Source organism: Trachemys scripta, chromosome 11, assembly GCF_013100865.1.
Source record: "Trachemys scripta elegans isolate TJP31775 chromosome 11, CAS_Tse_1.0, whole genome shotgun sequence".
NCBI classification, from domain to species: domain Eukaryota; kingdom Metazoa; phylum Chordata; order Testudines; family Emydidae; genus Trachemys; species Trachemys scripta.
In genome coordinates this window covers 55,999,724-56,023,898 of record NC_048308.1, presented here as the reverse complement: position 1 = coordinate 56,023,898, position 24,175 = coordinate 55,999,724, and the positions used below count along the sequence as shown (strand labels likewise).

General features: G+C 40.6%; 1 protein-coding gene across 1 annotated transcript in view; it reads right to left on the bottom strand.

Annotated features, from left to right (window-relative positions):
- Positions 1-24,175, bottom strand: part of LOC117885114 (aldehyde oxidase-like) — a gene marked incomplete in the record, with an annotated part of 182,419 nt that overhangs the window by 140,963 nt on the left and 17,281 nt on the right. Inside the window, 14 exon segments of the mRNA XM_034786274.1 lie at positions 460-582; positions 1,475-1,601; positions 3,189-3,361; positions 8,043-8,135; positions 8,960-9,122; positions 13,701-13,885; positions 14,727-14,836; positions 18,276-18,369; positions 18,590-18,741; positions 20,218-20,310; positions 20,491-20,635; positions 21,850-21,930; positions 23,050-23,124; positions 23,953-24,014. Of these exon segments, the coding sequence (XP_034642165.1) occupies positions 460-582; positions 1,475-1,601; positions 3,189-3,361; positions 8,043-8,135; positions 8,960-9,122; positions 13,701-13,885; positions 14,727-14,836; positions 18,276-18,369; positions 18,590-18,741; positions 20,218-20,310; positions 20,491-20,635; positions 21,850-21,930; positions 23,050-23,124; positions 23,953-24,014 (1,676 nt within the window).

The following is a 24,175-nucleotide window of genomic DNA, read 5'->3' as shown; positions in this document are numbered from 1 at the left end:
TAACCTGCCCCTATTTATAGGCAGAGTTCCCAGATCAGGAATTCTGAATTGTTGTCATTCACTGGGTAATTCCAAGAACTGCTTTCCTGGAGCAGTTGGTATGGCCTGAAGAGAGAGCAAGAACACATCATAATCCCAGAAAGGAACAGGCAGGGGAATCCTTAGATGTGAAAGATCCCTGTTTGTTACTATATGAGGAAGTGAGGATCTTCCTTAAGAACTAACTAACCAACCAAGTGCAAGTGGAAACTTGGCCAAATTCTGCTCTTTTTACATTGACATAATTGGGGATGTACTAGTATAAGTGACAGCAAAAATTTGGCCCTTAGTCCTTAAAAAGAGAATCCAATTAGTCATACTTGTTAGAAAAAAAGTAAATAGCAAGTGAAGAGTAAACAGCTGCTTTCCCTGCCCAAGATAAGTCCGTGAAAAAGCAAGAAGGATGAGGCTAATTATTACCTCAACAGTCAGGATCACTGGCTCCAGATCTTCATACTCTATCTTCACTTTTGCAGCTGCTTGTTTGGCATGAACATCTGAATCCGCAACCACACCACAGACAATCTGACCCACGCAAATTACCTGCGAAGTACAGTGGAAATACTTCCTGTATTCAAATGATCCCCAGGTGTGCTTACTGAAATTCTGGACTCAAATAAATAGTATTCACATTTCTCTTTCTATTTTTTGTTTTGGTTTAACCCTTTTTATTTGCTATAAACCTTCCCCTAAACCAATACACTAGTAGAACTATCAATGTTATTTGGGAATCAAGCACAGCATTTTCAAAAGTCCCTAAGTGACTTAGGTTCCTAAGTCCTATGGACTTCCCATGAAACATAGGTTCCCAAGGGCCTGAGTCACTTCTAAAAATGAGACTTGGGAGCCTACGCGACTCAGAAAATATCTACACTGTGATTGTAGGTGTGAGTGTATCACGTGTAGATATATCTGAACTGACTTCAACCTACCTAGCTCATGCACCAATAGCAGTGAAGCCACAATAGCACAGACTTAAGTCTAGCTAGCTGCCCAAGTAAATACCCAGTGTGGGCTTGTGCAACCCAGCTCACACTAAAGCCCATGTTGCTATGGCTTCACTGCTCCTGGTGCTCACACTAGCTAGATTAAAGCTAGCTTGGGTATGTCTACATGTGCTGCGCTCAGCCCCTCATTCCCAAACTGCAGTGTAGACATACCGTCAGGTGCTTTAGAAAAGATTACCCTATATCCTGACTAGTCTGATTCATCTGACTTAAAGAAGTATGTCACAGAGTTCGGTTATTTTGATACTTAGAAAGGAAATGGAAAAAGAACTAAGAAGTTGCCCCACAGAGCAGCCAAAATAATTCCCAACATACACATTCTACAAAAATTCAAGAGTCAGTATTGTTCCTGTTTAGTTTAATTATAAATCAAGGATCAAAGAGACATCACCAAAGAAAAATCATAGCTACTGACAGACACTTTATACCTTATCTTTTGCAAATATAATCTCTGGATCACTGTAATAGTAGAACTCGTTTGTGGCTGGGACATCCCGAGCTGTTATAATATCAAACACTCCTGGTGCTTTGAGGGCCTCTGATGTATCAATCGATCTAGGGGGAAAGTATAAAGTAGTTAGCGCCACACACTGTTGCACGTGAAGTAAGACGATACAATATATACATAGGTAGACTGTGCCACAAGACTCTGCTCTCACACAGCTCTTTGTGGAAGCTGCTGGTCACTGTCTTTATTCTCCTTAGAGATATCAAGATTGGGTAGAGGGAAGGGAAGGCTGTTGGTGAGCTGTTTCCCTTCCAGAAAAGGCTTGCTTTGTAATAAGCAAGTCACTGTTCCTTTCCCCCATTAAGCAGAATTGTGGTGGAGAGGATGGCAGTGGCCCATTTTCTCCATAGAGGAATATCATCTGTGAAACAACCAGCCCCTTGCTGTGCACTCCAGCTCTTTTGGTAGAGACAGAAAGAACCCATCCTCTACAAGGTATGCCTTTCTCCCAAAGCAAGAGAGAATCTTGTATTATAATGACTGAATGTTAAAAACAAATATGTGTGTTGTAGTCTGTGGGAAGAGCTCGGATGCTCTCTCACTTGTTTGACTCTACATATGTATTCTGCCTGGATAGTATATAAATCAAACCAAGGGACTTCAGGCCAAGATTTGTATTGGTATTATCTAAATACCAAAAGTTTTGTTAACCCTGCAAATTTAGGTACCATCTCCTGTCTAATGACAATGCTGAAGAAATCATGTAATTAGCACACAGTGCTCTGATGAAATTATAAATTAGGACAATAGTGTTAGGTCAGGGATTTACTGGTGTAGTTCTGAAACACAAAAGAAGGCTGGATGTGTCAATCTCTTCTGCATTAGAAGGAGAAAAGATCTGTGCCATAGAGTGGTAGAATCAGTAATGCAACCAGGTTACTTGATGACAAGTACAAATATTTAGGACTCATCTACACACAGCAGATACGTTAGTTTAATTAATGGGGTAATTTTAGTTAAACTCTATATTGGTTTTAAACATGTTTTATAACAATTTAGCTTGCACCTGTTAACAAACAAGTTAAAGTGCTGAAAACCAGGTTTAAACTGATATGTGTGTCCAAACTGCATTGGTTTAACTAAATCAGTGCAATCTTAGGGTTTGTCTTCACTACCCGCCGGATCGGCGGGCAGTGATCAATCCAGCGGGGGTCGATTTATCGTGTCTAGTCTAGACATGATAAATCAACCCCCAAGTGCTCTCCCGTCGACTCCTGTACTCCAGCTTGGCGAGAGGTGCAGGCAGAGTCGACGGGAGAGCAGCAGCAGTCGACTCACCGGGGTGAAGACATCACGGTAAGTCGATCTAAGTACGTCAACTTCAGCTACGTTATTCACGTAGCTGCAGTTGCGTAACTTAGATCGACCCCCCCCCCCAGTGTAGACCAGGCTTTAGTTATACCAGTGCATCTTTTGCGAGGAGTTCAGGCCTTACAAAGATGCTGAGCTGGTATTCAGATTAGTATTCCATCATCAGAATGTTCTGAGTGTCTATCCTCTGTTACAAAGCAGAGTGGCTGAGATTTTCAAAGTAATCTAGGGAAAGTTCTGCATCTAAACACCCTACACTGCTCTGAAAATCTCAACCAATGCTTTCATGGTTATACTTTTCTTTCAGGCATTTATGCACTTACACAATCTTTGCATGGGTTCTGGAACTGGTTATCACAGCCAGGAAGAGCTCTTCATCCACAGCACGAATGTCATCGCAATAAACAGCTTCACCAGTGGCGTGTTTTATACCTGCCTGGTGCATGATGGGACGTCCTACTGGATCCCTGGGAAGCTGCTCTGGGTTTACTTCCTGCTTAGTAAAAAAAAACCAATCCCCAGTCCAAGAAAGACAAGCCAGGGTGTCCTTCTATTAGAGTCTGAAAATCTCTGTTTAACAGCACCTACTTCTGGCATAATATTATATACAGATTAGGCTGGAGCATTTACTAAACTGCTGATCCCCAGAGGTCACTATAATCCCTCCTATGCAATCTTTTCCAGAGGTCTACCCATTTTGTTTCTAGTTTCTCCTGATTTTTTTCTATATTTGCTATGATCTTTATGACACAAAGTAGCCAACAGTGTTCAAGAGGATGATGTGTTGTCTTATTGATAGATACAGTGGTGCTGTAATAATTTTCTGAATTATTCTCAAGTGGCTTCTGTTGTGTATTTCACCTTTTTGGCAATACAGTGCAGTGCGCTATTCATAGTGACTCCTGGATTTCCCCCCTGAAAGCTTAAAATTAATTCAGCACTGCTCAGTATGGACAAGCAGTTTAAATGTTCCTTCCAATGTGCATTCCCTCATAGCTGCCAGTGAGGAATTTAATATGTGACTGCATTGACTATTCATTTTATTTTTCTAGGTCCTCCTTGAGAAATATTTTTTTGCCATCGGCAAATGTTGTCCTGTACTCATTGACCCGCCTCTGCCCCTCCTTTCCAGTCCATTAATAAACATCCTGAACTACTGATCCCACTGACTCCTCACTACTAACCTTTCCCTATGCTGAGAACTGGCTATTTATTCATATTTCCGAATCCTCTTTCCCCCTACAGTCTCCAATGCACAGACAGTTGGATTAACCTCTCCTCCCTCCAGTAGCTCCCTCTCTGTTTTCTTTTTAGTCAACTGTCTGCTACTGGCAATACGTTGAGAAATGACAGTTTTAATTAGATGTCTCCTACCATGAACCTGATTGTTGGACTCCCCAAACCAGCTCAACTGTCCTCTAATGGAACATTACAATAGTCTTATCTGAATAAGTACAGATCTTTCAGTACTTGCATTTATATACCTGCTGTTAAAAGATTAAATTGCTCATATTACAAAGTAAGCCCAAGACATAGTCTACAGATTTGCAGAAGATAAATACTGACAGCAGTCCACTGGCTTGCTTAGAAATCACTCATGCAACACAATGCTGAATAATCTGAATAATAAAATATGCCAACTTGTATTGCTTAGTCGCTGCCTGTTGACAGGCCGCTGGTGGTCTCTGACACCTTAAAACGGAATCCAAGACATGAATATCCGGTGTATGGAAAGCAGTGCAGTCTAGTGGCTGGCAGCACAGGACTGGGACTCAGGAGAATTGAATTCTGTCACTGCCCTGCTGGGTTGACCATGGGTAAGCCACTGCACTTGTTCCCCTAATCACCCTTTGTTTATGTAGATTGTAAACTCTTCAGGGCAGGGACTGTCTACTACGGCCTTGTCTACACACACAAATTGTAATGATTTCACTAAATCAGTTTTCCAGGTGCACCCCGCCTGTGAGCAGAATCTGAAAATCAGTGTAAGTGTCCCTTATAACAAATTAGCTGGAAGTTGATTACCTTAATTACATTGATATATGATGCTCTAAAACTGATTTTAGAGTATCCACAAAGAGAGTCTACATTGACTTAACTAAATCAATCTACATTATGGTAAATCAGCTCAACTTGCCTATGTAGACAGGGCTTGTGTGTTTGTACAACACCTAGCATAATGGGGTCCCGATCTTGACAGCGGCCTCTAGGAGATACTTTAATACACATTAATTATAACGGGTTTGCCATTTCAAAGACAGCTCCAGGTTCACTGAGGAATCAAAGACTGCAAACAGAAAATGCAGTGAGACTAACACAAGCACTAATAAATCAGGTGCTATCACTGCATTGAAAGGAAATGTGATCTCATTTTTATTAGCACATAAACCCATGCAGAGCAGGAGCTCAAATGATGGTTCTCTATCAGCCACTCTTCTCCACATACTTTAACATGCCACTAAAAAAGAGATTCTATTTCCTTTCAGTGCTGTGGTACCTTTTTGCTTATCAGTGTGTGCTATATTTTCTGCCTGTTGGACATCTTTGGTTCCTGAAGGGACATGAAGTTGTTTGTGAATTCTAATTCTAATGAATGGGGGATGTGATATGGCAGCTGTACCATTTTGCTGTCACTTTCTAAAGGTTGCTGTTCTACTCTTACATGAGCTTAGTGGGACCCAAAAACGGATTTGTCATTTATATAGGAAAGATTATCCAAAGTTACAGCAAGGATCTAAAAATACCAACAAACAAGTAGTTTCAGAGGGGATTTAAACTCTCATGCTTGAGGGCATATGTTAATCTCTAACTACTGGGGGATAGTGTTTCCCCTGTGGGGGGCTCTCCTATAACTGCCTGCTGCAGAGTTTCTTGCACCATCATCTGAAGCTTCTGGCACAGGTCACTGTCAGGATACTGGACTAGATGGGCCACACTGATCCATCCAGTATGCAATTCTATGTTCCTACATGCAATGCAGTCAGAAGTACATCTTAGGAGCAGCTAATCAGCCCATTTACCACAATATATTAATATCCTGTTGCAAGTTTCTAATAACTCATCATTCACTACAAATGAACTTCTTGAACCTACTGAAAAATCTTCTAAATCTGTAAATGGCTACATGTGACACTGAGTGGAGCTCTGTGCTTCCTGGAAATCTATGAAAAGGAAAGCTATTCCTCTTGTGAAATGGGGATGACAAGTTTGTCTACAATGTTAAATTTTATAAGCAGTGTGAAAGCCAGTGATGTATGAAGACAAACAATTACTTAAGTTTCTCCCTGTTCAAACATGCTGTGATAATGAAAATACTAATGAAACACTGACTCTGACCTAGATTTGGTTCTATATTAAAAGAAATGGTTTCATCCCTTGTGATATGTTATTGTTACAATGAGGTATTTTTTCTGCAATTGTGTAAGCCACCAGATGTTGTTGTTCCTGACTTTGCTCATGTTTTAACAACGAGAAAAGAGCCACAGTCATTCTTTGTTTTTGCTAGAAAACTGACTTTAAAGTAGTATACAACTTACTATGCCTGATTCTCCTCTCACTTTATACTAGTAAGAACCATGTGTTTACTGCAATGAAGTCAGAGTTATACCAGCAGAGAATATGGCTCTCTTCTGTGTAATTTCACATCAGGGTGACCAGATGTCCCGATTTTATAGGGACAGTTCCAATTTTTGGGTCTTTTTCTTATATAGGCTCCTATTACCCTCCACCCCCATCCCAATTTTTCACATTTGCTGTCCGGTCACCCCATTTCACATGAATATAATTTTGTTTAAGAGCTATTGACAATAGCACATTATGATAGAATAATAGATTCTTCAAGCACTTTGCATCCTCCTCCTTCCTCTTTTTCCCCCCTGCTACCTCAGATTTTCAGATTAATACTGGCTTCTTTCTATCCCTACATCACCACTGGTACAAGAGCCTTCTCCCCTGTAGCTACTGCCCCTTGGAATAGCCTTCCTATATCTTTTTGCCTCATCAATGCCCTGCCTCATTTCAAATTTCAACATCTCTTTCCACCAATTACCTTTGCTGCTTAATTTCTCTTCCCCTCTGTTATTTTTTGATTTAACTCTAATTGGAACATTAGATACAATCTTATATTAATACAGCAGACATGTTTTCAGTTGTCCATTGGTTCCCGTTCCCACTGTCACATAGGATATAGCCCCAGGAATAATGCTGCTGTTTCCAGATGACCATCACTAGAGCTGGGCATGAATTTTTGGACTAAAATTTTTTAATCAGAAAATGCCAATTTGTCAAAACCAGAACTTTGCAAATTTCCAGTTTCAAAAAAACTTTGAGGGAAAAAAAAGCTTCAGAATTGTCAAAATGGCCTCTTTTGTCATTTTCTAAATGAAAAGTTTGATTTTTCAGTTTGAAATGACTTTTTGTAATTTAAGTTAATTGATAGGAAACAAAAATGTAAAAAAAGTCAAAATTAAAATGAAACATTTTGAAATTATCAAAATGAAACATTTTGATTGCCTTAATACAAATTGGTTTTGGATTTTTGGTTCATGAAAATGTTTGAGATTTAGACTTTTTGTCCCGATTTGGGATGGGAAAGCAGATTTTGAAATCTCAAAAATGTTTGCAGAACAGGAAAAAATTTTCTGCACAAGGACATGAAGAATAGCTCTCTGCTCCCCTCTGCTGCTAAATTTTACTTGAACACATGATAATCTGTTCAATCACATATAGAAGAACCTCAGAGTTATGAACACCAGAGTTACAAACCGACCAGTCACCCACACACCACATTTGGAACCAGAAGTATGCAATTAGGCAGCAGCAGAGATAAAAAAAAAAAAAAAAGCAAATACAGCACAGTACTGTGTTTAATATGAACTAGTAAAAAAATAAAGGGAAAGCAGCATTTTTCTTCTGAATAGAAAAGTTTCAAAACTGTATTAAGTCAATGTTCAGTTGTAAACATATGAAAGAAACAACCATAATGTTTTGTTCAGAGTTACGAACATTTCAGAGTTACACACAACCTCCATTCCCGAGGTGTTCATAAATCTGAAGTTCAGCATCCTTAGTGCTTTGCAAAATCTGTATCTGGTCTTCACTGCTTGGGCTCTTCTTGTATCTTAATTTTTAACAGTGTCTTTTAAACTGAAGGGCAGTATTAAAAGATCCTCACTGACCTGGTATATTTGTTCGCTCTGGGGCATTTGGGGTTGGAAATCTTGTAGCACACTCCCATATTTCTCTGATATGTCAGGATACAGATGGGGGTCCTGAAAGAGAAGTGTGTTAATAATAATAGTTATGTTTTCACAACACGAACATTTCTGTTAAAAGAATTAGCAACCACAATGATTGACCATAAACCTCTCAAGTCTCCCCCTATTTAGAAGAGCCCAAAAAAGTAGCTGAAAATGAAGTGAAGACTGTTGAGCAGTCATAAAATATTTATTTAAAAATTTTTTTAAAAAAAAGCATTTGGAGCATAACACCACAGCTGTTTCAGGAGACCAATGAAAGGAACTGCAGTAAGAAGAGGTTAACTTTGTTTTGAGGTATGAACAAAACTGACATAGAACTTTTGCTGCTGGTGGTGATAGGTGAGAAAGGAAAAAACAGCTTGACTCAGAGCCCAAGCTAAGTTTGCAAGGCTGGCAATTAGAGAAAACATTTTTTTCTTTGGAAACTGAACAGATTTAATACAGGAATCCTTCAGAACGAAAAATCAAAATTAGAACCACACAATGACATCTGAACAGATTTTTCTGCAAGTCTTCTCTCCAAACCAAAAAATTATAGCATAGATAGTTAGTTTGTGACATTTATGCACATTGCAAAACCATTTATTTATCCCAGCTATTTGTCCTTTTGAGAAGAGGTAGACCAAAGAAGATGATCTCTCTCTCTCTCTCTCTCTTTTATTTTTTTTAGAGTGAGAGCTCTTTTAATAGTGGCACTAATATGTTGTTATGTATTTTTTAAATTGTTTGTGAACACAGAAGTTATGATCAGCACGCAGTACAAACTGGATAAATAAACACAGAGTACAAGACCTTTCACTAGACTGCATGAAAATAAACCCAGGACATGAATTTACCATCCTGTTCAATGACTGAAGCACTTCGAGGTAGAATTTGAAGAGGAAACTGACAATCAAAGTCCTTCTATATTCCACCTTCCCACCTGGGGCTGAGCCTGGCAGAGAAACTTCTTTAAGAACCAGTCTGCAAGCTTCATCAAGCATCTGCTCATTCCAATGCCTGGCAGAAATAATAATAATAATACTGTGATCAGTATATTAGGCACAGCTGGACGAACTAAATGGTGACCAGACTAACTTGCTTGTATCACAGACATGGGCATGATCCTTCTCACAATGAAGTCAGTTGTCATTTGGATTTCAATGGGAGCAAAATTGGGACTTTGATCTGTAACACGGTGTGGTTCACATCGAACAGCTGCTACTCACACGAATAGTCTCAATGAAGTCAACGTAATTGAGCTCTATATACTAGTAAAATAAATCAGCTTTTTTTAAACTATGAAAACTGGTTTAATTTAGGGCTGTCGATTAATCACAGTTAACTCACGCGATTAACTCAAAAAATTAATCACGAATAAAAAAATTAATCACGATTAATCGCACTGTTAAACAACAGAATACCAATTGAAATTTATTAAATATGTTTGGATTTTTTTCTACATTTGCAAATATATTGATTTTTATTACTACACAGAATACAAAGTGTACAGTGCTCACTTTATATTATTATTTTTATTACAAATATTTGCACTGTAAAAATGATAAACAAAAGAAACAGTATTTTTCAATTCACCTCAGACAAGTACTGTAGTGCAATCTCTTTATTGTGAAAGTGTAACTTACAAATGTAGATTTTTTTTGTTACATAACTGCACTCAAAAACAAAACAATGTAAAACTTTAGAGCCTACAAGTCCACTCAGTCCTACTTCTTGTTCAGCCAATCACTAAGACAAACACGTTTGTCTATATTTACGGGAGATACTGCTTCCTGCTTCTTATTTACAATGTCACCTGAAAGTGAGAACAGGCATTCGCATGGCACTTTTGTAGCCGGCACTGCAAGGTATTTACGTGCCAGATATGCTAAACATTTGTATGCCCCTTCATGCTTTAGTGACCATTCCAGAGGACATGCTTCCATGCTGATGATGCTCGTTGAAAAAATGTGTTAATTAAATTTGTGACTAAACTCCATGGGGGAGAATTTTAAGTCTCCTGTTATGTTTTACTCGCATTCTGTCATATATTTCATGTTATAGCAGTCTCAGATGATGACCCAGCACATGTTCATTTTAAGAAAACTTTCACAGCAGATTTGACAAAACACAAAGAAGGTACCAATGTGAGATTTCTAAAAATAGCTACAGCACTCGACCCAAGATTTAAGAATCTGAAGTGCCTTCCAAAATCTGAGAGGGACGAGGTATGGAGCATGCTTTCAGAAGACTTAAGAAACTAACACTCAGATGCAGAAACTACAGAATCCAAACCACCAAAAAAGAAAATCAACCTTCTGCTGGTGGCATTTGACTCAGATGATGAAAATGAACATACTGTCTGCTCTGCTTTGTGTCATTATTGAGCAGAACCCGTCATCGGCATGGTCACGTTCTCTGGAATGGTGGTTGAAGCATGAATCTTTAGAGCATCTGGCATGTAAATATCTTGCAATGCCGGCTACAACAGTGCCATGTGAATGCCTGTTCTCACTTTCAGGTGACATTGTAAATAAGAAATGGGCAGCATTATCTGCTGCAAATTGTAACCAAACTTTTTTGTCTGGGTGACTGGCTGAAGTGGGACTGAGTGGACTTGTAGGCTCTCAAGTTTTACATTGTTTTATTTTTGAATGCAGTTATTTTTTGTACATAATTCTACATTTGTAAGTTCAACTTTCATGATAAAAAGATTGCACTACAGTACTCGCATTAGGTGAATTGAAAAATACTATTTCTTTTGTTTTTTACTATGCAAATATTTGTAATCAAAAATAAATATAAAGCAAGCCCTGTACATTTTGTATTCTGTGTTGTAAATTGAAATAAATATATTTGAAAATGTAGAAAACATCCAAAAATATTTAAATAAATGGTATTCTCTTATTGTTTAACAGCGTGATTCATCGCACAATTAATTGTGATTAATTTTTTTAATTGCTTGACAGCCCGAGTTTAATTCTATTAAAAATGATCACTATACAATAGATAATGGCCTGAACTTTCCAAAGGGACTAGTGATTTTGGAGGCCAACTTGAGACATTTTAAAGGGGTCAGATTTTCAGAGGATGGATGCTCGGCATCTTCTGAAAATTCTGCTCTTTTGAAGTATGTCACACAGTTGATTCTATAGGGATAAAAATCCCAAGCTGTAAGAATGTAAATATATTAGCAGGGCTGTACTACTGGCCTCAAAATCAAGAAATGGAAATGGAGTGCACAATGTTGAGAGAGATCAAACGCATAGCAAAAATCTAACAAAAAGATAATGGCGGGGAGGTGTTTCAGCTTATAAACTGATCAAATGGCACAATAGGACAGAGTTTAGAGAAACGATTTATCAGCATTTTCAATTATTGCCAGGGGCCACTCCATCACAAAAAGGATATTGCAAGAATGGGGTTCAGAGAAGAGGAACAGAATAATCAAGGGCCTGGAAAAACTCTCAGTTAAAGAGAGGTTGAAAAGATCATGACTTGACTTGTGGTCCTAACTGCTTTAGGCACTTTTGAAAATCCTAGTCACTGTATCTATTAGAGCAAATCTTGACACTCAGTAATAATAATACCAACTGTCAGTGCCTAAACCAGAAAAACAGAACACTGTCTGAATACACAGAAGGCCAGTTAAATATAATGGGTTGATCCAAGAGCTCAGACATCTCTCTCTCGTACAAACATCTTTCAGGGCAACAGTAGATTTTTTGTCATTTATTTTTTATTAGTTTTTGATGAACTGGCTATAAACATTAAGGATATAAACAAAAATTTAGAAGGTCTGATTTTATTTGTTTACATATTTTTATAAGACAGCCATTGCTGTGGCATCTGGGTGTCGTTACAATTAAAAGGAGTGTAACATAGTGTTACATCAATTTAAGGCCCCAATTCAGCAAGCACGTGCCTTTGCACTTTGTTGAATATGGATAGACTTAGGTACGTGCTTACGTGCTTTGCTGAATAGGTATCTATGTGAATAAACTGTAGGTCTGCCATGATGTTCAATGAAAAGCTTGCAACAGGAAAAGGGTTGTCAGGAACTCACACTACATAAGCTGCACAGAAAGCATGCAATTCTTATTTAACATTTTAAATTGGGTGCTCAAAGGCAAAGGATTATTTATTTAGACATAACAAATGCCCACAATTCAGGGAATAGTAGGGATTGTTTAGGAACAATTAACTCTGTCCTGTCACTATATAGAAGGAATAGAAAACATATAAAGCACCCTTCTGATCCAAAGGACTCTTTATAGATCAATGTCCATTATGTACCACAACAGATAAGCATACTTATGGCCTGATCTAAAGCCCATTTAACTCAGTGGAAAGCCTCCCATTGACTTTAAAGAGCATTACATCAGGGCCTTATTTTCACTTGTCATTAGCATAAGAATTTGAACCCAGGTCTAATGAGTGAGTAAGATAATACCCTATTCCAAAGTGCTACCTAGTTCCCAGATTAATAATAAAAGAATCAATGCTTTAAATTACAATACTCAAATATCCTGTAAGCCCTCGTTACGTAAATGGTAACCTGACTATTTAACCACACCAAGTAGTTATTCAGCAAGAATATGTCATGTTAGCACAGGAGAAATACTAAAAGCGACGTGAACGCCTTCCAAATCCAATGAAAAATTGGGTCATAAGTTGCATGAGAGAAACAGTTCCCAGGGGTTTGTTCACGGGCCCTGAAATTTGAGGCGGTTCAGGTTAGCACAAGCCCAGTTTTTTGGTGGTTAAATCATATTCTCATTTTCTCCCATGCTGCTCCTTACATGTGAGAAAAACTCCCAGTCACAACCTGCACAATCAATGGCATTTCCTCCTTCAGGTCCCTCCTTATAATGCACCTCGGCCAGGAGCATAGATAGAGAAAGCTGCACCTGATAGCTGCTAGCTAGGTGGTGAGTTCTGATTACTGCTATTGATTGGCTAAGACCAGTGCAGAGAGCTAGTCTATGCTAAAATACCATATCCCTGCCTTCCCCAGCCTCAATGGGGGAGGCAAGTTAAAGTAGCCCCTAGGCATGCCCTAGTCTGCTTTTGGGGCCACACCCAACCCTGGCTGCCATCGAACCGAGGAGGCGTAAGTCCCCTCAGGCCCTTTGCTGCTGGTACTGCTAGTGCAGGGATGAGTCCCTCTTCAGTGCCCACTTTAGAACCCCACGCCCTCATACTAATGAATTAGCAGCCAAGTTTCAGCAAAGCTGTTAGAGACGGAATGGATGAAGAACTGGTAGAGGTCCCTCGAGGTCAGGTTGGGGCACAACAGCAAAGTGATGTAGTGACACTAATAAAGCAACTGTACTCGCCCTCTGGAGAGACCTTTCAATGAGCATAACATTCATACACAGGCTTTAAAACATTTAGAATAGAAAAGTGTAATATTCCATTCTGGGGTGGGGAGATGACTTATCACTTGGGCTGATCTGTGTTCATTTGGTGGGTTATAAATGGCATCAACCATTCTGTAAATAAAGGATCTCTGTATTTATGCCCTGAAACACTAAAAAAAACTAACAATATTCCAATTTGAAAGCTATATTAAGTCTCTAGGAATTCATACAGTACCTCCCTATGAGTGCCTGACAGGTGTGTTTTGCACAGACGGTGGTAGAGCCAATGCCGCCATAGAAAATGCCAAAGTCCGTAATTATGTCTGTGCCTTCCGCAAAAAGTACCCTCATCCCAGCATTAGCAATTGGTAGAGCGTTTTCCCGGCGCTGGGCCTGTCGGAATGCCGATACAAACTCCCCCTAAGAAAAATCAAACAGAGGCTAAGAAGTATGCACAGAAATGTAATATGTTCCAATAGAGACCTACATGAACTAAGGTAACAAATACCATAGAGCATGGATTCTACTTCCAAAACATTTAGGACCATTCATTCCCTTCCCTTAACCATCCACTGTTGTCTTGCAAGCAAACCCGCCTCCCTCTCCATCTCCTGCAGAGCCCAGCTGGTCTGACCCCCCTCTCACAAATGGTTATTGAGAGGTAAGGGGGAAATGGGAGTGGGCTGCATTTAGAATGGGAGACAAAACTGAAGAGGCTCAACCTCTGCCTAAACCTCTGGATTCAAGCACAAATCAAGCCAGTATTTCAACTCCATCTTCTGCTTTTACAGATCTTTTCCTTTAGTCATCTAAATTCAATTAAGTCACATTTTTATTCAGAGATGTGCCAATGCCTGCGGGTATCTCCCAAACAGTCTGCTTATCAATTCCCAGAGATATTGCCCTTACACAATGTTACTGGTGACACAGCACCAAGCAAACAACATTGTCTGGTGCAGCAATTATGCGTGGAAGCATGGACCATGTATCAATCCTGTAGTCCCTATGTAGGCAAAACCCTCAGGAGATAACGGGAGCTTCATCTGCATAATGACTGGAGGTCTAGCCAGGCTGAAAATGGGCAGCATTCTGGGATAGAGAATATATCAATGCCCTCCAAAACATTTCACTAGTTGGGTGGGTTTGTTTTTTTAAAACTACAGATGGCATTTCTTCCTCCTGTTCTTTCTTTAATTCCATATAAAAACTGGTTAAACCATCCTTAACACAAAACAAATCCAAACATCACAGCAACATTTACCTTCCTGGAATGAGGGATGTGAACAGAGACTAAGACTTCTTCTGGCATAAGGGTATTGTTACCAACTCCATTGGCAAAAATGTCACTCAAAGAAATCCACCGTGTTCCTTCTATTAGAGAAAAAAGAAATGGCAATCTCTGTACAATGAGAAGTGAACTCTTGGCAGTTTAAATATGTAAATTCAATTTAATTGTCAAGGAAGAATATGGAATACTTCTGGGAAAAGAATTACTTAAAGTTCATATAAAATCCCATCAATAATATGCACCTTAAATGTAAGTGGTCTCTCTATTTTCAATAGTTACTAGAGGAAGAATTTGTATTGTCTTTTCCTTTCTCTTTTTGATCAACTGTTTTGAAAGTTTAAAAGGTCACAATTTTATGAGATTAATGATTAAAGCTGGGATTCTGAAAGGGACCTAAGGGAGGGAGGTAGATTTCCAAAGAGAGTTGGGCACCTAACTCCACTAGGCCCTTTGAAATTCCCAGTCCAAAAACCATGTGACTACTTAGGCCTTGTCTACACTACAGAGGGTTTGCTGGTATAGCTATATCAGTCTAATTACCCTGGCAAACCTTCCTAATGGAGGTGCAGCTTGTACCATCAAAAGAGAGATTTGCTCAAATAGCTTAGGCTACTTCCTTGAGTGAAATAAGTTATACCAGCAAAAGGCCATTGTTCTAAAACAACATAACATATAGGGCCCAGTTTCTATGGCTATGTCTACATTAGGAAAGCTTTACCAGATTTAATAGCAAAACCCTCCTAGTGCGGACACAGCTATTCTGGCAAAGCTATGCTTTGCAACAGTATAGCATTACAGTGAAAGCACAGTTTTGCCAGTATAACTGAGTCTACATAACAGACGTCTGCCAGCATAGCTTCATTAGTCAGGGATCACAACTCTTCATGCCAGCAGGTTCAGGGGTACACCTATCCTGGCAGACATCTGTAGTGTAGACAGGGGCTGTAGGTGAGAGCCTAGTAGGACATCCATATCTCAAGGAACTTCTCTGACCATTATCACTGTAGTATCTGAGTAAGTAATTAACAATAAACAAGGAAATACAGTCCCACAGTTTGACATTCAGAAGACTTAATGTACCTAAATGCCAATCTGAACATCTAAAAGCAGGATTAGGACATCTGGTGAGTGTCCTTATATTTGCAAATTACACACTGTTCTGAAATATCCACCTAATTTAACAATACACATGACCATCTAACGGATCAGAACAGAGCAACAGCCAGCACACTTTCTCCTAAAGCATTCCTAGTTTATATGTATGTAATTCACCAGTGTGTTTTTCCCCCATCATAAAATGTTTACATGGGAACACTAGGAAATTAAAGTTATTATAATATCTTAGTCAACACTGCGTAAATTGATACAGCTTGTTGAAACAGTGTTGAAGTGTTAGGACATTCTAAATATAGCATTATGCTTGCAGGAAATAGTGCTCCGATCATCAATAAAACCTACTGCTTATTTATATACCTAAACTGTTAATTATATATGTAGATAGCCCAGGTGTTGCTATCATGTTATCCTCACCCTCTCTCCCGAACTCGCTCCATTTGTTTATTGTATCCACTTGTTTTGTTTCAAGTTGTGCCCTAATCCGGCAAAAAAACTTTTGCATGTGCTTAAATTTATGCAGATGAGTAACTCCACTGAGCTCACCTGTGTAAAGTTTAAGCACGTGCAAGTGCTGGCAGGATTGGGGCCTCAGATTGTATGTTTTTTGGGGCAGGATTGGTCTAATATGGCACCCAGAACAATGGAGCCCTGATCAGATTGGGACTGAAGGGGCTACCATAATACAAATAATAAATATTATTAATAAGTGTACATTTTCTAAACACTGGTGTCTTTTATGCTTTGCATATGCTGCATAAAGTACACAATGTGTTAGCAACAAAGGAACTGTTTATTAAATTTTAATAATAATTAATAATTAATCATATTTAATATTTACATTGGTTAGCTTCCACAGTCCTCATCCAGGTCTCAGGCTTCCTATAACCAAAGGATCTTTGGTCCACAAGGTGAAACACCCTCTCCCAATCCAAGGGGAGTGAAATTTATAAAATGGCTGCCATATTATGGGGATTATTCTTACAAATGCCACATGCAATAATGTGACTGCGATCTATCCAGCCAATAGTATAAGGAGAAATCCCTATTTTGAAAATCTAGGAAAGGTGAACTGCCAAGCTTTGACAGAGAAAAATAATGAAAGTCCAATACACAAAACAAATGGCTTCTGGAGGTCCCTGGTAGATTATCCCGCGAGTCCACACTGAACATGCTATAGTTACAGGTAAAATGATTATTTGTCTATCTGCCAGCTGCAAATTAACACTACGACCTGGGAGTCTAACTGGGACCTGTTCCTTCATGTACATCATCACCTGTAAGAAGAATCCTGTGGCCAATTAATGTCTGCACAGCCCTTCTCTTCAGAGGGTCTGCCAGGAGTCAATTCTTGGCCCTTGGTGAACAATTCTGTTAAGCAGACTCAAGGACTAGACTCCTCTCTTAGCTGCATTGTCTCTGCAGGGTTGATGGGAATGAAAATCTATAAAAACTCTTGTTTGTCACTCAGGTAAGCAGGCTTATCTCTCAACACAGGCACAGGGTGGCTCTGTTGAGTGAGACAGTGCTTTTTTTTATAAAGTCATTTTCCGGAGTGGAACTGTATTTTGACAGAAATTCTGGCTCTCATGCCTACCCCTGTGTATTCACGAAAAATGGCAAAAGAAGTAATGCACAAATCCTGACCAGGAAACAGCACCTGGGGGCTATAAAGGATCATGGAGAGATTCAGTGAGAGGGAGACCCAGTGAGTCCTGCTAGAGACCAGGGGACTCGAGGAGGTCCTGGAAGGAAGAAAAAGGTGCTTCCTGGGGGAAGGCTGAAGGCAGAGAGAGCAACAAGAGGGGTTTGCTGGCTGGCATCCCCAAGCCAGAAAACCAGGGTTGGAGACAGGAGGAGCAGCAGAGGCAATTGCCTGCTGGCTCTAAGCTAGAGGCAGAAACAAAGGCTGGACAGGGCGGAAGGCAGGTGAGCAGTGGAGGAGCTTTCCCACTGACATCTCCAAGACTAGAGAGCTGGGCCTAGAGGAACCATGAGAGGGCCAGTGGAAGTGAGGGATGGTCCCCTGGCAAGGATGCTCTCATCAGAGAGGCAGTGTGTGTGGAGGGGTGTTCCCTGCGCTACAGTGGGAAGGGCTGGGATGTCCTACTACAAGTTCAGGGAGAGGACTACACTGGAGAGCCGTGTGTGATGAGAGACACCAGGGCTGTATGTTGCATGTACTGTAAGGACTATGCTGGGGAAATTCTGGACTATGTTTTGTTATTTATGGGCTTTTGTAATAAATGAACCCCCCAAGGGCTTTGTTTTTACTTGGGAAGTTGCTTTGGACTATTTCTGAGGAATAAGAAGAAGGGAAACTGAGGCATGCCTGCCTGTTATGCCATGGCCTGCCATTGCGGGGCACTGCAGGCAGGGCCAGCTTCTTACAGGTACCCTGCCTCTTACCTCTTGATGCCAGGTTGAGGGTACAGTTGCCAACTGCTAGAATGGGATTCAAGTCAGATGTTGACTTTCTACTCATAATGTTTCCACCTAAAGACTAAAAAAGGACATTATGTCATTAAGTCATCACCTTTATGTAAGTGTCAGTACAGTGTGAGGATTTACATTGATCAAAGGTCATAAGACTGACAGTGACATGAAATTAATTTTAAAGTCTATTATTTCAACTGTGAATACAAATATTATGCACAGACAGAAGCAATTCCATGCAGTTTTGCTAACCCATCCACTTGTTACTGCAGTAATAGACAACATACGGAAATGTTTCTGATCTGCTGTCCTCCCAGAGTTTTTAACTGATGCAAGAGAGCACGGAAAATCTTTGTCTTCTCCCCTGGAAGTTCTGAGACTGTGTTTGCCAGGGCATCTTTCACTATAGCCAGACTGCAGGCAGCTCCAAGGGTTAGTCCTGAAACCAAGTTATTGTAAGTAGTAAATATGAGCATTGCTCCAGACTGTACTTTTGTAATTATGCAGTGCCTTTTTCTCACAATCAGCTCTCATTAAAATGTGGATAGGAATAAGCCAACATCTTAAAAGTTTTCTGTTACACTTTAATTTAGGAAACAAAACAAATACTGCATCAATTTCAAAATCTGCATGTGCAAACTGGAGTTAAACTAGGACTGGTTAAAAGTCTTTAACAGTCATGGTACAGAGTCCTTCTTTGTCAAGGGTAGCAGCTAAGCAGATCTGGAAATGGGGAGAGAGATGCGGTCTAATGCTCTGAGCCATGAACTCCCAAATTGTAATCCCAGCTCTGACAGATTCTCTCTTTGGCCTTGGGCAAGTTGGTTAAATTTTCTGCCTCGGTTTGCTCATCTCTGTCTCACTTACAATGGGGATAGTAATATATACTATCTATCTTCTAGGGCATTTGTGAGGCATAATTAATGTTATAAAGTGCTGTGAGATCCATGCATGGATTCTCCACAGAGTGTTGGGGGGCGACAACGGGTGTCACCCCAGTCTGCCCACTCCTCCCCCTGGCCCACCCAGTCTCCTATCTCTCACCTAGAATGAACACTGGATCTACAGAGAAGCTTCTGTGGGTTACAGAGGAGGAGAAGGAGACGTGCTGCAGAGATGGTTGACTCTCCCACCCCTTCCATGTAGTAGGAAGGATATTTGAATGTTGAGGGTCCCCTCCATAAGCAGACATTGGAGGACAAATAGCCAATAACTTTGATTCTACACTCCCCCTAGGGCTGACCACAAACAGCTAAACTGAGGTAAAAGGTGTTATTCCAAATCTACACTAGGGATTGGGTCATGGTTAGGATTAGATAACACATACTAGCTATCCCAATTTAACCTCAACTTCTTTTCCTAATCTAGACAAACCCATGCTGTTGCTAATGTATCATGCATTGGGGCAGGGATCATCGGGGCGGCTCTATGTATTTTGCCGCCCCAAGCACGGCAGTCAGGCGGCTTTCGGCGGTATGCGCCTGCGGGAGGTCCGCTGGTAAAGCGAATTCTGCGGCATGCCTGCGGGAGGTCTGCCGGTCCCATGGCTTTGGCGTACCCGCTGCCAAGTTGCCGCCAAAGCCGTGGGACCGGCGGACCTCCCGCAGGCATGCCGCTGAAGGCTCCCTAACTGCTGCCCCCACAGCGACCAGCAGGTCGCCCCCCGCAGCTTGCTGCTCCAGGCATGCACTTGGTGCGCTGGTGCCTGGAGCCACCCCTGGGGATCATAGCTATCCTGATCCATGGATGTCTCAGGAATTATTTGCAGAAACAATCACAAGCATCTCTAGAAATTCTTGGAGATCCAGGATGTCTGTAGAGCAGTTCACATCTTCCCCACTAGGGAAGGGATCAGTATTATTTTATGCAGAGATATCTCCATGTGTTTCAAAGGGCAAAAGTAGGGTTTACTTACCACTGTCTGTGTACCTCACCACATTCAGATCTAGGATCCTTGCAGGAGAGATGATAACTGGATGATGCACTCCTTTAAATTTCATTTCAGGCCCTATAGAGTAGAATGAGATTTAGAGAAAAGGAAGATCGCTGCATTTCCAGAACTGTGACTATGTCATTGTTGAGCCACATATTAAGGACAAAGAACACACAAGCAATTCTAAATGCTGCCCACGACTGTTCATACAGACACTGGCACAAGCATAACAGGATGTGCTCTGAATCTACATACCCACACTGGTGTTCCCCACCACGAGAGGTGCTTTGGGGTACTTAGCCTTCAGCTCCAGAAGCTCCTTTAGGCTAGCAGGTGAAATCCATGTTGTTCTTTCCCCTTGGAAAACAAGAGTTCTTTTTGGCTGATTTTCAGCCATTGTCTATAGGGGAAACAATGTAGATTTAATATTTAAAGCTCCAGAGAGGCAGCAGTTATCTAGTGAATAGGGCACTGGACTAGGAGCCAAAATAATTCCTTAACCATGGAAGTCATACTTAAAACCTCAAAACTGGATTTAAGTGGGACTTAAATAGTGCATCAGCCTTGTGCTGGCCCTTTGCACAGGGAGGAAATTAATGCCTCATGAATAAAATGCCTAAAACTGACTCAGATGTGTCTAGCAAACAGGATTTATACTGAATATCCTGCAAACTACACACTTAGGGCTGGATCCCGTACCCTTGGAAATCAATAGAAAATTAATTTCTAAAAAATCCAGGGCTAGGCAGGCAGAGGCATGGCCAGGCAGCTCTGAATGCTGCTTCTACCTGCAGGCACACCCTCCCACCTCCCCCCCCGCAGTGCTCCCCTGCGAACCCAGTGCTCTGGGCAGAGGCTCAGGTTGGCCATGCCTTCGCCTAGCAGCTGAGTGAGGGAGATGTTGCTGCTTCAGGGAAGCCCCCCAGATAAGCGTTGCCCAGAGCCCACTTCACTCCATCCCGTGCCGCATCCCCCTGCCCCCTCCCACACCTAAACTCTGCTGCTGGGGGATGGGTGGGACACCGCAGGGGCCTGAGACTGCCCCAGCAGCAACCAGTGCACCTGGCACAGGGGCTGCCTGAGCTGCAGAAGTCATGGAGGTCACGGAAAGTCATGGAATCTGTGACCTTCGTGACAAACTCGCAGCCATACTTATAACTTTGTCAATCTTTAACTGTTTAAGCTGAAATTTTCCGTGTGCAGTGTCTGCCACAGACTGATTATTTTTGGAAAATTTCAGCAAAACCAGTTCAGCTTTTTCTCAGAACAAGATGACGAAAATGTGTTGTTTTGGCCAGATTAAAAAATTCATACAACTATTTTGTTGAGAATCTCCAGCAGCTCTTTGCTTTGCACAGGCAACCTTAATTTCCTACATTTTGAGTACTTGACTTTGCATCTTTAATGTTCTTTTAATGTAGTTCTTGTACATAAATATAAAAACTGAATTTAAAAAACATCAGAGATCTTTGCAGATCTATCGGAAAATATGTGATATTTCTCCTGATGGAACCACTCCACTACTAGACAGCATATTAAGATGAGTACTGAACTACATGTAAACGTTACCAATGTTACAGCATATATCTACAGACCAAGAGCAATTCTACCTACCATTAATTCTGGTGGAAATATAAACTCCTGGGTGGGGTCCAAGGGCTGAAATTCATCTGCTGAAAACAGCTTGGTGGAAAACTTTTACAAACAAACAAACAAACAAACAAACAAACAAACAAACAATTTTTTACTTAATTCATTCTTTATAAAAAAAGAAAGAATCACAGGGACTGGATCTGAAGCCCACTGAAGTCACCAGGAGTCTTTCTAATTACTCTAATAGCCTTTGGATGAGATGCTAAGTAAACTGCCATGTATTTAGTGGGGGCTGCTGCAGTGGAAGAAATGGAGAAAGGCAGCCTCTCACAGTTTAGTCACCTTCCCTGGCCCCTCTGGAGCTAGGAGGGTGGAACGATACAGACCTGAAATCCTAGGTGCACACTTCCCTCTATTCAACTATAGAGAGGTGAGATGGCGCCATATTTCCCCCAACTCCTCTTACACACACTCACAGGGCACAGATTTTTGAAAGGAAAGTTTACATAAAATAAACCATTCATATGGATGGGAATTTTCACATAAAATTAGTGTCATGATTCTGATTTAGTTTTTGAGGCAATCTTCAGTTCTGTGAACACAATCCTGCCATGAGCGCCATGTAGACAAACCCCTGAACCCACACAAAACCTCACTGACTTCATATGGCTTCACCTGGGCACAGGGATTGCTAATGCAGTGGTCACTGCAGAATCAGAGCCTAAGAATATTAATATTCCGGAACACAAAAGATTGTTTGAACATGCAGATCCGAACTTTCCTCTGCATTGTTACAAGAGACTCCAGTGGAAGAGGGTGAAGATGTCCCCTTTCACTCATCTACCTATGCCTTTGAAGACATATCTAAATCCCCCACCCTTAACAGTGCGTTCATTTCCTGTGAAAATGGAAAAACTTCCTGATCACCCAGGATGGTACATACGTCATTAAGAGAAACTTTCTAATTTCACAGAACAGCAGCAGCAATGGTTCTGTGGCCTGCAACATGCAGGAGGTCAGACTAGATGATCATGATGGTCCCTTCTGGCTTTAAAGTCAGAGCAATGCAATGGGACATAGTGGGCTGTAGTCAGCTGGCTAGGGGATGCTGCCTGGCATAGCACTTTGCATGTACTGTAATTACAAGTAATAAGCAGCGCAATGCTCTTCACCTAGTGCAAATTTTACATTTAAGCAGGAAGGAGAAACAATTAAACTCACCTTCTCTCCTTTGAGTTTGTCTTCTTGATCCAAGCAACAGTTCCCATTTTCTTTACTTTGACAACAAAATGGTTCCTAAAATAGTAATATCCCATTAATACAACATAAGACTTCTGCTCATAATGAGCTCAATCCCAAGTCAATTGAAGTCAATGGGAGTCTCTCTTCTGACTTACAATGGGCTTTGGATGAGGCTCAATAAAATTGCAAATATTCATGTTTTAAGGCATTATCTTTTTCTTACCAAAACCTTTTAAAAAAAAGTTCTCCATGAAAAAAGGTTTTCTAGATTTCTCAGTGGAATTTACACAAAATGTTGGCAGACAGGGTGAACTTTATGTCATTAACACTCATTGATGTCACCACCTCTTTTAGTTCAAATCTTATTTCAACTGTATTTTATGCATGTAATGCCATGACTAGCAAAGACCAAAGTCTCCTTGCCTCAATCACACAAATATTCCCACTGACTGCAATGAAACTACTTTTGTGAGGAAGATTTGGGCCTCTTCTGAACAGTTAATATTTAGAACCAGATTGTTATAATCCTCTTTGCCATTCTGCAATTTGTATGTCTGGGCTAAATATTACAGAACAACAGGTTTATGTGGCTAGTGGCCTGACCCAAAGCTCACTGGAGTTAACAGAAACACTTTCATTGACTTCAATGGGCTTTGGTTCAAGCGTTGAGAGATGGCTGATCGGCATTACTAGAATGGACAGCCAACAGCCCTTGACAGAAACAAGATTTGATGTGTATTTAAATTCACAATGGTCTCTGGTTGTTTAGATATTGTCATACACAGTAATACATGCCTCACTATCCCATAAAACTATTTTAGAACAAATATTCAAAGCAGTTGAATAGGAACACTCTTTGAACCCTCCATTCCCACTGCTTACCTTACAGAAGGTTTTACAGCCATCTAAGATTGGCCTATACCCAGTGCAGCGGCACAAGTTACCTGACACCAGAAAATAATAGGTGAACTATTAGTTCTATCTATGACATATAATTTAGGATTCAAGTCTTCATGCTAAGGTTTGTCTTTCTGAGATTTCAGGAGAAGGGGTATAGCTCTGAAATGCAGTGTGGGCCAGATGTACAAAAGAGTTCAGCATCCAC